The sequence below is a fragment of the Arachis duranensis genome, chromosome 6 (assembly GCF_000817695.3).
Source record: "Arachis duranensis cultivar V14167 chromosome 6, aradu.V14167.gnm2.J7QH, whole genome shotgun sequence".
In the NCBI taxonomy this organism is placed as follows: domain Eukaryota; kingdom Viridiplantae; phylum Streptophyta; class Magnoliopsida; order Fabales; family Fabaceae; genus Arachis; species Arachis duranensis.
This window is the reverse complement of record NC_029777.3, coordinates 81,259,535-81,273,341: the sequence shown is the minus strand read 5'-3', so window position 1 is coordinate 81,273,341 and position 13,807 is coordinate 81,259,535. Positions and strand designations below refer to the sequence as shown.

General features: G+C 35.5%; 1 protein-coding gene across 1 annotated transcript; it reads right to left on the bottom strand.

Moving 5' to 3' along the window:
- Nucleotides 1-268: 268 nt before the first annotated feature.
- On the bottom strand, nt 269-13,018 carry LOC107494173 (uncharacterized). The gene is made up of 8 exons (XM_016115208.3): nt 12,807-13,018; nt 11,313-11,411; nt 8,378-8,625; nt 6,646-6,837; nt 5,931-6,087; nt 3,039-3,178; nt 2,926-2,961; nt 269-1,521 (listed from the first exon to the last, which is right to left on the bottom strand). The coding sequence occupies exons 1-8, from the start codon at nt 12,988-12,990 to the stop codon at nt 739-741; spliced, it is 1,839 nt and encodes a 612-aa protein (XP_015970694.1). The 5' UTR covers nt 12,991-13,018; the 3' UTR covers nt 269-738.
- Nucleotides 13,019-13,807: the final 789 nt, after the last annotated feature.

Genomic DNA, 13,807 nt, shown 5'->3' with positions numbered 1-13,807 from the left:
TTTTAATATTCCGTCAATTCAGGTGAGACTCGTTTTAATCACTCATGACTCAATCATGTGTATGAGTGTATGACATTAAGCACGGACGAGAATAATGAGATCATATAAATATTTTCCTCTACTGTCGGCCTATATTTTCCTTGCAACTCGCGAATCGCCACTTCGAAAATGCACCACCTCTTTATCCTAAATTCCAAATGGATGAATATAAATATAAACTTCCGGTCAATTAAATATTACTCTACAGTCTACATTAACATCCAACACCTACGAAATACTCTAATACTTTGCTCACAATGATGATGACATTAAAGTTCATGGAGAATCGATAATCGGCATCCATCTAGAGGTGAATAAGAATAGCTGCTAATGCCTTACGCCATTACCCCATAGCAGCATCAAGGAAACAAAACGAGGTCCACAGGCGCCGTAGTGTTTTCAGCACTAGTAAGGACCCCTTGAAGTTCTGTTTTCAACAGTAATGGGCATGGCTGATCTCAAGTATCGTCACAATGTCGAAGCCTGCGGCTCAGAATTCAAGCAGTAGGTAAAAGAAAATTGGCAGGAAAGGGGGTGTAAAATGCTACAGATTAATTATAAACTCTAGCCACTTCTAATTTTCTAATAATATACATTATTACACAGATTCTGGAAAATCCTCAGCCTACATAGATTTCCCAGAGGAACTAGAAACAATTTTTTGCCGCAGTGTCGGCTGGTGGTGTGTTCAGATAATGCTCACTGCCTAGGTACTGGTGGTGGCGTTGATGGGTGGCTTTGCCCATAAAATCCTATGCTAGATGGCCTGTAAAATCCTCCTGGTGATGACTGTGGTTGCTGCTGTGGAGGTTGAGAGCTGGGCACTGACAACCCCATAGCCACATGCGGAGGCAAAGGAGGTGGAGGCGGTAGGTTAACTGATCCATAAACATAAGGTACTGCTCCCCCAACCATCAAACCTGTTGATTGGACATATTGATTTGATGGTGGATTTGCAGGAGAATGAGGCGGGGGTGTGGGTGCTGAAGCAAATGTCGGTTGTAGTTGATTGGCTTGAGACATGGTTTGCAAGCCGACCGATGACATGTTTATGGCTGATGGCTGTTGTAGAGCAGAGAAAAAGGAAGAGCTTGCAATGTCAGAAGAGTTAACATCAGTAACAGACATAGGTTTCTCAAGTTTAGGTCTTTTCTCAGGGTTGAATAATCCTGATGCAAATCCAGTAGAACTTAAGCCACCATTCATGGAGGCAGCTTCTTCAGCTACAAGAGAAGAGAGAACAGAGGTAAGCATTTGAGCAGAGGATGTAGATGCAGCAAGCTTAGCAGCAACAGCAGCAGCTGCAGCCTTCTTGTTATCATCTTCAGTAGTTTGGAATGAAGCAAATGACATAGATTGTTGGGCATAGGTAGGCTGAGAAGTGGTGGTGGTGTTTAATTGCACTGGTGGTAGAGTGGCTTCTGCAGTTTGGTTAAGCCGCTTCCGAATACCAGCTGCTTTCTCAATTTGTCCCCGGGCGACCTTCACAATAATAAAACCATCAATTTGCTATATAAAATGTTGAAAACATGGAATGAATATGCTGCTAACGTAAAACTAGGCATATATGATCGTTCATTAATCCGGAGATCCCTCTATTCATTTCAGCATGAAGATATTGAAATGTTGCTTATGAGATATTAAAGAACTACCTAATTCCTTTATGATTAATTTTGGAAAAAAATTAATTTTGGGAAAAGATTAATTTTGGAAATATACTCTCCACATGCAGGGGCAAGACTACACATATCTACCCTCCCCGTGTTTCATGCATTCATTTGCCATTCTTTTATCCAGAAGTCATGTAAACAAAATTCTATATTTATTCAAACCAAAATGAAAAAGCCTGGTGCCCTTTGTATTTCTGTCCTTTGACTATTTACAAAACCATGTTTTATGGGAGATTTAATCCAACAACAATGGAAATGACCAAATAATCTGGTTTCAAAACAAAAGAAAATAATAAAAATCCACATGACAAACGTATCTTCAAAATTCATGAGAATTACCATATAGTACATTCATGCTCAAGGGAAAGTTGAATGAAGTTACCAGATAAAAACCATTCATTCATATTCCTCTACTTAATAATTTAACCTTTTAAAGAGCAGCTATGCATGAGTTTTCAAAATCTCAATGATTAAGGGGTCAAATAATCAATCTTTGTTCAATATTCTTAAGTAAATGTGAAGCATAAGCACAAATTAAAGTTAGTAATATGCATTGTGTACACTTAGGCTACGTTTGTTTCTGAGAACAGAACAGGACAAGACACTGATGGGCAGAGACATAAAATTGTGTTCTTGTATTCTGTTTGGTAATAAACTAGAACAAATTATGAAAATCTAATTTATTCTCATTTTTTTTTCATTCAAAAAATTTGAGATGAAAAATATAATAATAAAAAAATATAATTATGAAAAATTGACAAAAATAATGAAAAAAAGAATGAAAAATAAGTTGTATTCCTTGTTAGTATCCCCGTGTCCTTCCTGTCAGGATGGACACAAAATACACTAATTCAGTGTCTCTGGACACACTGTCTCTGTCCATGTCTCCTCTGTCAAACATGATTTTATGTCTCAGTGTCCTGTCTCTATAAACAAACATAGCCTTATGTCCAAAGATAGGTGTGCATTATTCATACTTCAAATCCACTATACACTCTTCTTGCACAAGGGGGAAAATTTGATATACAAACCAATCATGCCCCTCCACACAAGAGAGCTTAAGCTTTAGACAAGATGGTTAAACCATCGATAACAATAACGATAACAATAACAATAATAATAATAATAATAATAGTAGTAATACATGAAAAGCCCAAAACAGTATGACACTGACAGACATAGAGGATAAAGTCAGTAACAAAAGACAAGTTCTTACCAGCAACTGGCTGCGAACAATGTCTTGCCTTGATTCCTGAAAAGCTTTATATTAGTAAGCAGTTACTAGTTTTCGGTATTTTAATTCAATCATATTTGTAGAAACTACTATACTTGTTCCAGCAGTGCATCTTTAAGCTGAGAAAGCAAAGAAATCCTCGCAGCCTCAGCATTTTCAAGCTGCTCCATATATTGTTTAAGCTCCTTTTCCTGCTCTTGCAAGTCATTCATCAAAGTGGATCCCAGTTGGTTCCCTGATGAAATATCCAACAAATATTAAATACTTGTCTCTTGGAATAGAATTAGATAAAAGTTCTATTGTTTGAAGAGAAGCCATGCACATTTCTTCAAATGACCTAACAAAACATGGAAGTATATTACGACAATAAATATTGCGATTTTGGATAGAAATGCTGAGAAGGGAAATACTTGTGACTGTTAGCCAAATAAATTGGGGGAAAAAAACACTTGAATAACTGTTTGGTTACACAAACTCATAGTTAAAGACTATCTATCTAGGCCTTATCTCCGGGTGATGTGGGACTCCAGTTTCCTATTGCCCAAGACTAGAGATCTAGAACATGAAGTTTCCAAAACTGAACATTTGCAGATGGCCCATCAAAAACCATATGATACATACAAATACCATATTTAAATTGAATGGGCCTATACTGAAAAAAAAATAAAATAAAAAATAAAATAAAAATTGAATGGGTCAAACTTCAACCCCACTTGAGATGATTGTTTAGGTGTATTGTTTGAGGATACTCCTTAGTACTGAATTTATATGCATTAAGCACCGAAACATTACACATAATCATGATTGAAATTTACAAATATTTAAATATCCCTAATTGATACCAAAATATAAAGTCTTCTCAACAAATCTCATCATAATCTCAACATAAACCCTCGAGCTAGAGCATATAGTTCATACACACCAAGCTTGTAACAAATGCAATCATTCTGAGGCCCACTGCCAATTGATCATGGGAACCACGGTGACAATCTCCTTGGATACCACCTTATCCCTGATAAAGGGACAATCAGCCGCTGTGTTCAGTTCTTCAATTAGATATTGAATTGGAAGCAATATGCCATGCTGCTTTATTCACACGAAACAACTTCATTTAAGCAACCGACCCAAATTTTAACTCTGGAGGCAATTGTTTGATCCATATTAGCTTCTAAGTAGTTTAAGCCATGGATTGATGCTCAATCCCCACTTGATCGATGTCTTGATTCTAGCTCTTCCTAGACACAAGGTTACCACCAATAGAGACACAATTCTCAGATGTAGACCACCTCAATAGTGTACCATCCCCATATACAGAATGATACCTAACAACTTCGGGACTAAATAAATGGACTCTGCACAATATACATCAACCACGTGCCTTCTTGATATAATCAAAATCCGCATAACAAGATCCCAATAATCAGACATGGGGGACTGCATAAACGGATTACACACACTAATGAAATATGAAATATCAAGTCTAACAATAGTGAGATAATTTAACCTCCCCACTATTCTTTGAAATCTATCTAGCATAAGACCCTGCTTGATCTGGCAATAATTTGCTGTTAGAATCCAGGACTATCGCTATGTTTGCAGTCTATTATTCATGTCTCTAAATCCTTAGTGTGAAAGTGCTAAAAAATGCTTCTTCAATCAAGTCATTCCTGTAATGTTGATAAGCACTCAGTGATCATCACCACTTTTTTTTTTCATGTCAGAAACTTGGATAATAGTACAAAATTTTCCAAACCATGCTCTTGGCCACCTGGGAAGTATATCAGCCTGCAAAAAGTGAATCTCCCAATTTTCACACCAACCCTAACTCTCCCTGAGAAATAAACCCAAGTGGTTATTCCATGTATATTTCCTCATCATGATCAATGAAGAAAGGCAACATAAATATCCAAATGATATAGCAAGGGGTGCACATAGGTCAGTTTTAGGACAAAATAAAATTAGAACCAGTTAAATCCACATGGCTCAGTTAGGTTTGGGTCCCTTAAAAAGTTCTGGCTAATCCATCTACACCATTATAAAGAATCATCCTATACTATTCGAGTTCACTGGTAGATTTTCCAATCCCACTAGCCCATTATACAAATCCAGTAACTGTTCGGGTTACACAAATATAGCATCAGCATTGATGGGATTAACCAGTTGCCATTGATTCCCTGGATATAGCGGCTAGTGACTTATAGCTTCCATGGAAAGAAAAATGTAAACAAAAACAACTTTAAGCTGATCAAGTGCATATATGTCTGAAGCTAACCCTGTGTAACGAATCCAGCTTTAAGGTGATCAATATTACCATTAGGGTCAACTAGAGAGGTGACGTATGGTTTTATCTTCAAAAAAGGTAATGTTGGTATACCAAAGAGTGATAGAACAAAAGAAATATATTTGCAGATATTCACAAATCCTTAATTGATATCAGAAGATAAAGTTGAAACAAGTATCTTCATAATTTTAACAACGGTAAAAGCTAGCTCATGAGGCTAGAAATGCCCAAGCTCTTATAAAGGTTAATAGGTCTTCATCTCAAGGCAGTGTAGAACTACAACATGGATCGAGCACATAAGAGAGAATTATCAGCATCTCACAGCAAGGTGATATATAAGAAATGTCAAAGCAAAGTTTGTGTTTTTGCAGCCTAAAGAAGAAAGCAACAAGACTCACCACCAAGCCTGTAATTGTCATCAATTTGCCGTTTTGTTTCAAAATATGTATTTCAGTTATGATACCCATCCATCCAAATCCCAAAATTAAAACCATCAACAAATGGCACTACAGAAGTTGGACCAAGAAAAATAAAATATAACAAAAAAAAACAGACAGAAATTAAATATTTGTTATTCTGGATGCAAATGTTAGCTTCAGTCAATATAGAGAAAGGGGCATAAAATGTTTAGGCCGTCTAGGGCAAAGGAATTCGAAGGGAGAGAAACAGGCATAATTTTTTGAAGTTTTCAAGCAATCGTTCTTACCTTGAGCCAATGTATTCTCAACATCTTCAACAAGTTTACCCATATCTCGTACAGCAGCATCACACTTGTTTAAGGCAGCTTCCTCACTGGTATTTTCATCGAGAACAGCCTGATAAGCTGTCAGTATTTTTTCAGGCAAACACCCAATAGCCAGTTTCTGCAATGATAATGACAGAGAAATGAGACACCTCAGGATCAGACATATCAAAAAACATCTACTTGGCAATAGATAGTTAAGGACTTGGGTATTATAGGCAGCCCAAAGTTCCACATTGAATAGTATGAAATACTTGATGTTGTATTTAAGGAGAGTAGTTCTTTCCCCTTAATAGCTAGCTTTTAAGATGCAGTTCCCCACTTTCCTTAGGTACTTAACAATGTTATCAGAGAAAGGATGTCGGACGCACAAAAAGGCTGCCTATAGAATGGATTAAGGTAAACACTAAATACTGATAGCTGATAACCGAGTGGCTACCGGTGGGTCAGTGTCAATAGAGTGAAGCCGTGTGGACGTCAGTTCCCTAGGGCCAGTGTATTGTTAGGGATTTGGGTATTATAGGGTGCCCAAAGTCCCAAATCGACTATCGAGTAGTATGAAATACTTGACATATTTAAGGAGAATGGTCCTTAATAGCTAGCTTTTAAGGTGTGATTCTCCACTTTCCTTATGTACTTAATATAGAAACATCAGAAAACAATGCTGCTAGTTGCTTACAATTCTCACTGAGTGGGCATCTCTCTTCACCATCTTAATAGAATTTGAACTCTTTCCATTGCTTGTAGAGGATGGAGGTGGACTCTTACCCATAATTTCATCCTTAAGACCCTGACCTCGCGTACCCATAATTTCATCCTTAAGACCCTGACCTCGGGAACCAAAAACCTTCCTCTCCTCCCATATGTCAACCTGAAAAAGTCATCAGAAAAAAGAGACATTTACAAAATGATACAACTAACATCAAAACAACTGATAAGATCAATGGCATTTCATCACCATTAATAATAATAAAAAGAAACTGACATAGCTAACATGACATGGCTGGAAAAAAAACACATTTATAGCCTTATCCTCCTACTATATGAGATCAATTATACAAAAAGGATTCTCTAGTGCATCAGGACCATATAACAGTGACACAAGTAACTAAAACAGAAATCCACAAAGAAAGAATTATTTATGACCAAGTCTTCATCACTATAACGAATGAATTGCCAAAGCTAGCTCCACTCAACCTTATGTCCATTAGCAGCAGAACAGAAATACAATGATAGTGTAAAAAATTAGACCCACGAGAAAAAAGACAATTGAGACATTAGAATAAACTGAAGATATTATGTAGAAATGCTCAGATTTTTCTATTCACTAGTGTTTCTGACAGTAAAGGAATGTAAGCCAAGATAAAATAACCCTAATTAAACAAAATTTAAACGAAGACTATTTTTTAAAATTATTTGTAGTGCTCTACTGATGGGTTCTTAAGAGTTATTTCTCTCTTAGAATTGCATACAAATTGGCATGCCTTGCTAAATGCCTCAGTCATAGGACCTGCTGAATTTCTTTTTCTTTCTTCTTGGGAAGGTATCTTGTCCTCTCTCTATTCTCTTTAATAAATTTCTTTTTCTACAGCGAAAGAAAAACATCAATTGAAAACAGAGGTTTCTGTATGAGATATGGGAATTAAATGGACTGGCGAGAATGTGACCCACAACAGACAAGTAGTGAGACATAAAATCTAGATCCTGATGTGACTAGGACACTGCTAGTATTGATATCATGCTGGACAACTCCCTTGATTTAGTGTTGAAGATGAGGCAGAGCTATATGTAAACAGGGAGCTATTTCAACAGAAGAAGTATGAGGATTCGGTTTAGGTCTTGACAACACTATCTACAACATTAACAGAATCATTAAAATGAAAAGGTAAAATACCATTACAAAATACAAGGGTCCTGGTAAAATATCACCTGAATTCAAGGGAGGAAAGCATACACTTTTACAACTCAAATACTGGAATGTAAATATTGCCAAATTTTATTCAGAACAAAATAATTTCACCAAAGCTTAATCCAGTGTTATTTAACACCCCCCGGTGGCCCCCACCACCCCCACACAAAAATAAAGAAAAAAAACCTTATTAGTAGTGAATTAGATACTTTAATGTGGACTTTGTTAGTTTCTTCTGTGTTTTGGGCCTCTAGCCCTCATATATATATATATATATATATTCCTTAACATGAAAATTTAAATATCTTTCAACCATACCAATTAAATCGATATTGAAATTTTAATCAGAGAGAAATCCCAAAGAAGGAAGAAGACAAGATATTACCCGAGCCAAGCCACAAATCTACAGAATTAAAATACAAGCATAGAATGAAGATGCTGACTATATTAAGTGTGACACAACTGATTTACAGAACTTATAGCAGAAGAGCGTAACACTTACGAGTCTCGTCACAGCTTTCCTTCCTTGTTCATCACCACTTTCATAAACACTTCTCAGAGCTCCAGGAAGAACTTTCCAGAATTCATTTACGAACTCACTTCCCTTTCGCCTACTATTTTGCAAGATGTCATTAGCCAAGTACAGAAAAGAGACACGCTGCTCTTTCTGCGAACCATTGAACAATTTATCCCATGTTTCAACAATTTCCCTTGCCTTCTTGCGATGGGAAATACACCATCGGGATAGTGCTGAGTGGATATGTAAGGAATACAAAATACACGGATCTCGTCAAAGAAGAGTAAAGGAAATAACCATAATCACAATCAAATCCAATCATGTGAATTGTTATCACTCTTTTATGGGGAAATCAATATCTCTGACAATACATCTTCAAAAATCTTAAGGAAGTGGAGAAAATTGAACAAAATGCTATCCTCATTTGCCAAATGGCAACACAAAAAATCCAACTAGCTATTGATAATTCAGGTACAGGCAGTAACATACATCTCAAACATCTTTGGCTTCTGCAACACTAATTATCTCCTTAGGAGAATAGGAAGGGTTCCCTTAGGGATATGCATGAGACTATGCTGCTCTGTACATTCCTTTATTTTTGTTGCATCAGTTGTTTAATAAATTCGCTATCCTGCTTTATACTGCTCTTCTATCTTTGATGTTTGAATAAATACTTTCCAAGGACAGCCAAGTGCACTAACACCCACATTAATGCAAGATCTAGAAAAAGGCAGTCAAACCTGATAATTACATCAATGACTAATTCCATGACTTGTTCACATAGAGACAACTCAACCGTACTCCAAGGCTCCCCTTGAATAAATGCTTTTCAAATCCATTAAAAAGATAAAGAAAATTCATCTAAACATTAACTATAATTAAAAAACTCATCATGTTTCCTAGCTACTATTCAAATAAAATTGTTACTTGAGCATTTAAACCAAATATATGAATATGATATTAGAAAGAAATGACTAGGTACAATAGGGAAAGGAAGAAACCTCAGGAAAAAACAAAGGAAAATATTAAGTCAACTGGCTAAAAGATGGTTGAAGAAAAAAACGTTCACATTATTTGTGGAGTAAATAGCAGTTACATAGAACATAGATGAGCAATTCAAGAGCTGGACATTAGAGCAATAACAGAAATAAAAAACGACAATCTGTCTGACCCACCATATTGATTGTAAAGGAAGAGCAAAGAACACCTTTGGAAATACTTTCCTCCAAAAAACTGTGAAACTATTATAACATCCTAACTTCTTTATTCCTGCCAAAAGGTCCAAAATCTTCTTAAAATATATCATTAGAAAAAGTTTCAAGGAAAAAAGGACACACCCAGTTTTACCTTCTAACATGCTATTAGATTTACATAAGAATTTAACCACCCTATATTAGAAAATAAATGAGCCTGTATACTTATGTTGGAACCAACAACAACAATAAAACCTTATCCTACTAGGTGGGGATACTTAAGTTGGAAAGATCTTTGAGCATGATAGTGACTTCTGCAACCTGAAAAATGCATGAATAACTTTCAGATATATTTCATTCAATCTCCTTTCTAGCCTTGTACTTCTAAGCTACTCCTACTTTGACTAGAAACTTTCTTACTTTACAGGGTTACACACAAGAAAGAGGTAACATAAGTTTAAATAATATTCACCTGTTTTATGTCAAGCTAAACCAATTGTACCAACATATATAATCATTTCCAGAAAATTATCATTAGTGGTCCAAGTCTTATTTATTTCACTTTACACTTAGGGCCAGTTTAGATAAACAACTTAATTAAGCTCTTTTGGAAAATGAGCTTAAAACATACGGACTTATATTAAAAGTAACTTATAAATAAGTTATTTTGTATTTGGTTTTTCAATCATAAAAGTGCTTATTTTAAAAGGAAAGTAATAAAAAGCTTTTTATTATAGGAAAAGTCTTTTTTTTTTTACTTCTCCATAAGCACTTTAAATGACTTTTTAGAAAGTCACAAGTTAGTTTTGAAAATTGTACCAAGTATTAATGTTGTAACTTTTCATAAGTTATAAAAAGTTACTTATTAACCTATCCAAACTAGGGAATGGATCCTCTCCAGTGGAAAAAAAAAAACTGGATGGTATCCAGTGTTTAATCTAACCATTCATTGATCTCTCTCTCTCTCTCTCATATTTATTTCTGGTCCCACTTATAGAATTAAAGGTGAGAGATCACACTTTATTCTCTCAAATGTTAAAAAAAACAGAGAGGATCCATTTCCATCCAAACTAGCCCTTAGTCATGAACTGAACAGCTTCAGCTGCTACAATGTCCCTTCACTTATTGACATATACAAGATACCTATACAATTGCATACTATAGGTGCAACAGTCCTTTTATCTTCCAATCATAGACCACAAAACACACACACATTACAACCCCAAATACCAGCTTCAGGATAACAAATTCAATCTTACGGGAAAAATTTCTGCAGCTGCTTCTATAAAGAAGAAGCAAATAAAGCCAACCTTCTGCTTTTGATCTAAATCCGTAACATAACAAGATCTATCATATGTACCAGTTACTTCAACAAGGTGGCAAAGAAACTACAGTGTGTGGCTAATAACCTGCAAAACTATAACTTGCATAACAAGAAATGAGACCACTAAGTAAGTAGCCCATGTCAACTCATGCACTAAATTAAACAAACATAGACACAGATCACATTTCTTTAGATTCATTTATCTAAACCTAAGGAAACCATACTGCAAAGTTACAGACATTGAATTCCATGTAATGAACACTTGTTGCCAAAAATGAGATATAGGTGCTACAAGCAACTTGATAGCACAAAAATAACCAAAATGGAAAATAGCATTACAATAAGGAAAAAGGTGGGAGGGGGAGTGGGGAGTGGGGCAGAGTAATTGATTGATGAAGGATACTTTCAATGCTTTGCTGCGAATTGTTGAGTTTCAACAACTTCTCTGCTAATATCTGTCCATCAAAATCATCGGTGCTCATTTTGACAAGTTTCACATGCCCTGGAGTTTTTACATGTAGTGCACAGTATGCATCAATCAAAAAGGATGTAAATCAATCATGAAGAAAGTCAATCAACTTCTTACTTCTATATATATAAAAAAGAGAAAAAGGACAATAAGTATTGCTATAAGTATGGGAATGCGGCAAAGCCTGCTATTCGCTAGTATAATATAATTCAAATAACAACTGCTTTCCCCAAATCTAGTATGAGAATAACTGTTTTCCATTAGTTCCTTAAGAAAAGATCTATAGATTATAGTATAAGAGATATATAGCCCACAGAAATGTTTGACTAAGGAGTTGAGAGTGTTTAGAGTTGCCATGATCATTTGTTTAGCATCTCTCCCATTCTGATCTAAATCCCATACATGTTCCTAGTAACCATGTGACATAGTTCATAAGGAAGTTGACTTGACCAAATGTCCCTACATCAAACACTTACTAGACAAAGCATTTCTTGCATTGCACATATGGTTATTTTATGTCCCACCTATAACTGAAGAAAATGCCTCGTAAAAGTCATAGCTTACCTAACATCAGTGCAAAAATATATACTGAAAACAAAGGGGGCATCTGAACAAGCACACTACAAGAAGATTAATACATCAACCTCCCGTTTAAAGAAACTAATAGGAAAAAAGAAATTAGTGTATATAACCATTTGGAGCACGCTTCAGAAAATGAACTATTAAACTGACAAAATATAAATAGAAAAAGAAAAAAAAAAGGCACTCTAAACTCTTTCACAAATAAGATTGTGCCATCAGCCAACTACAATATTCTCCAAACTTCCTCCAATATTATTTCATCAGAACTCATAAGTCAAAAAGCATCCCTTTACAAAACCCTATAATAAACCACTACTACAAACTACCCTACGGAACAGTAGAAAACAAAATAATCACCACGACCAAAAGCAAATAAAGCAACTTTGAACTATTAATTGGAGGGAAACAAAACTATGTCCTATATTCTCATTTGCGTTTTGATACTACAAGACAATAAAATTTCCACTAGCTAATCATACATACATACATACATACATACATACAGCATTACGAACACTGTGCAACTAGAAATTCCAGACTGCTCAGAATTTGAAAGCGAAATGAAATCGTTCTAAGTCACCGTTTTATAAAAAGTTCAATATCCGAAATCTAAATATTAAAAAAAATGAAAAAACAATATTATAAAAATAAAAAAAATAATAAAAAATGGAAATCGTTGGGGTAAAAAAAGAAAATAAAAGAAAACCAGGAGATTTAGTTGGGGAAGAAGCAGGGTATGATATTATCCAAATCTCGTTCGGTTTCGAGGAGAAAACCTAACATTTCTTTTCGTTTTTGCAAGGGAAAACAGTGAAGTGGCGGAAGCAAGGACGGTTTAATACTTACAAGGTGAGGAATGGGAGAAGCAGAAAGACCGCCGTAAATCGCCGCCGCCGCTACCGCTGCGGAGAGAGGAGCTTCCGTCGTTTTGTGTTGATGCTGTGTTGAAGTGGTTTTGCTGTTGGCAGAAAATAGTGAGGGTGAGGATGAGAAAGAAAAAATTATCTGAGTTCAGTGTCGGGCTCCTCATTTACTATAGAATTTTCTCTTTTTTCCTCAAAATGTTATGAATTAAACTATTTTCTGTGAAAATAACACTTTGAAGTAATAATAAAAGGAATATCTAAATCTGTAACATAAATAGTCACCAAAAAAAAATCTGTAACATAAATTAATTATTTACAAGTTATTGATCAATTAAAAACGCAAAACAAAAACTTTCTCCGGTTTAAAACACGAAATTTTTCTTAATCATTACGGCAAAAAATTCACCCTAAACACTACTTCTTAAATAAAAAATATTGCACTCTTTATTAATTAAATAAATTATATTTTTTATTTATTATATTTTATATTAATTTAAAAATTTTTAATAAAACAACGTGGGAATACTGAAAAAAAAAATTGGTTGATGTACTAACTACTTTATTTTTAGCACACAGATGAAACGAAGGATACGGGAGCAAATACATCAAGTGCACAGCGACATGCTAGAGCGCCTCCACCTCCGCATTCTGGTAACGGTGTTCGACAATCTCGTGTTAACGCTGTACCGTTTTGACCATCGCGCAATAAAACACGGCTGCTCTGTCAAGTGACATGGGGGACATTCGAGCTCCTGCAACACGCACAGAGCATCCGGATTTACATGAAGTTGTAGATGACCATTCAGAAGATGAAGACTATGACCCGGAGGCGGATGAGGTCAAGTCGTTTGATGACCATGTCGACGACTTGTTTGCCGCGCATGAAGTTGAACGTCAAGGCAATGCCAACAACAACAAAAAAGGACACCAATTTTTGGGTTGTTGATGTCATAGTTTTTTTTTTTTTGGCTTGTTTCTTAT

Coding starts and splice junctions, on each gene's coding strand:
- LOC107494173 (XM_016115208.3), bottom strand. CDS start 12,990: ATGAGGAGCCCGACACTGAACTCAGATAATTTTTTCTTTCTCATCCTC. Junction 3,179..5,930: donor TGAGAATACATTGGCTCAAG/GTAAGAACGATT, acceptor ATATTTCATCAG/GGAACCAACTGGGATCCACT. Junction 2,962..3,038: donor AAGATGCACTGCTGGAACAA/GTATAGTAGTTT, acceptor AAAGCTTTTCAG/GAATCAAGGCAAGACATTGT.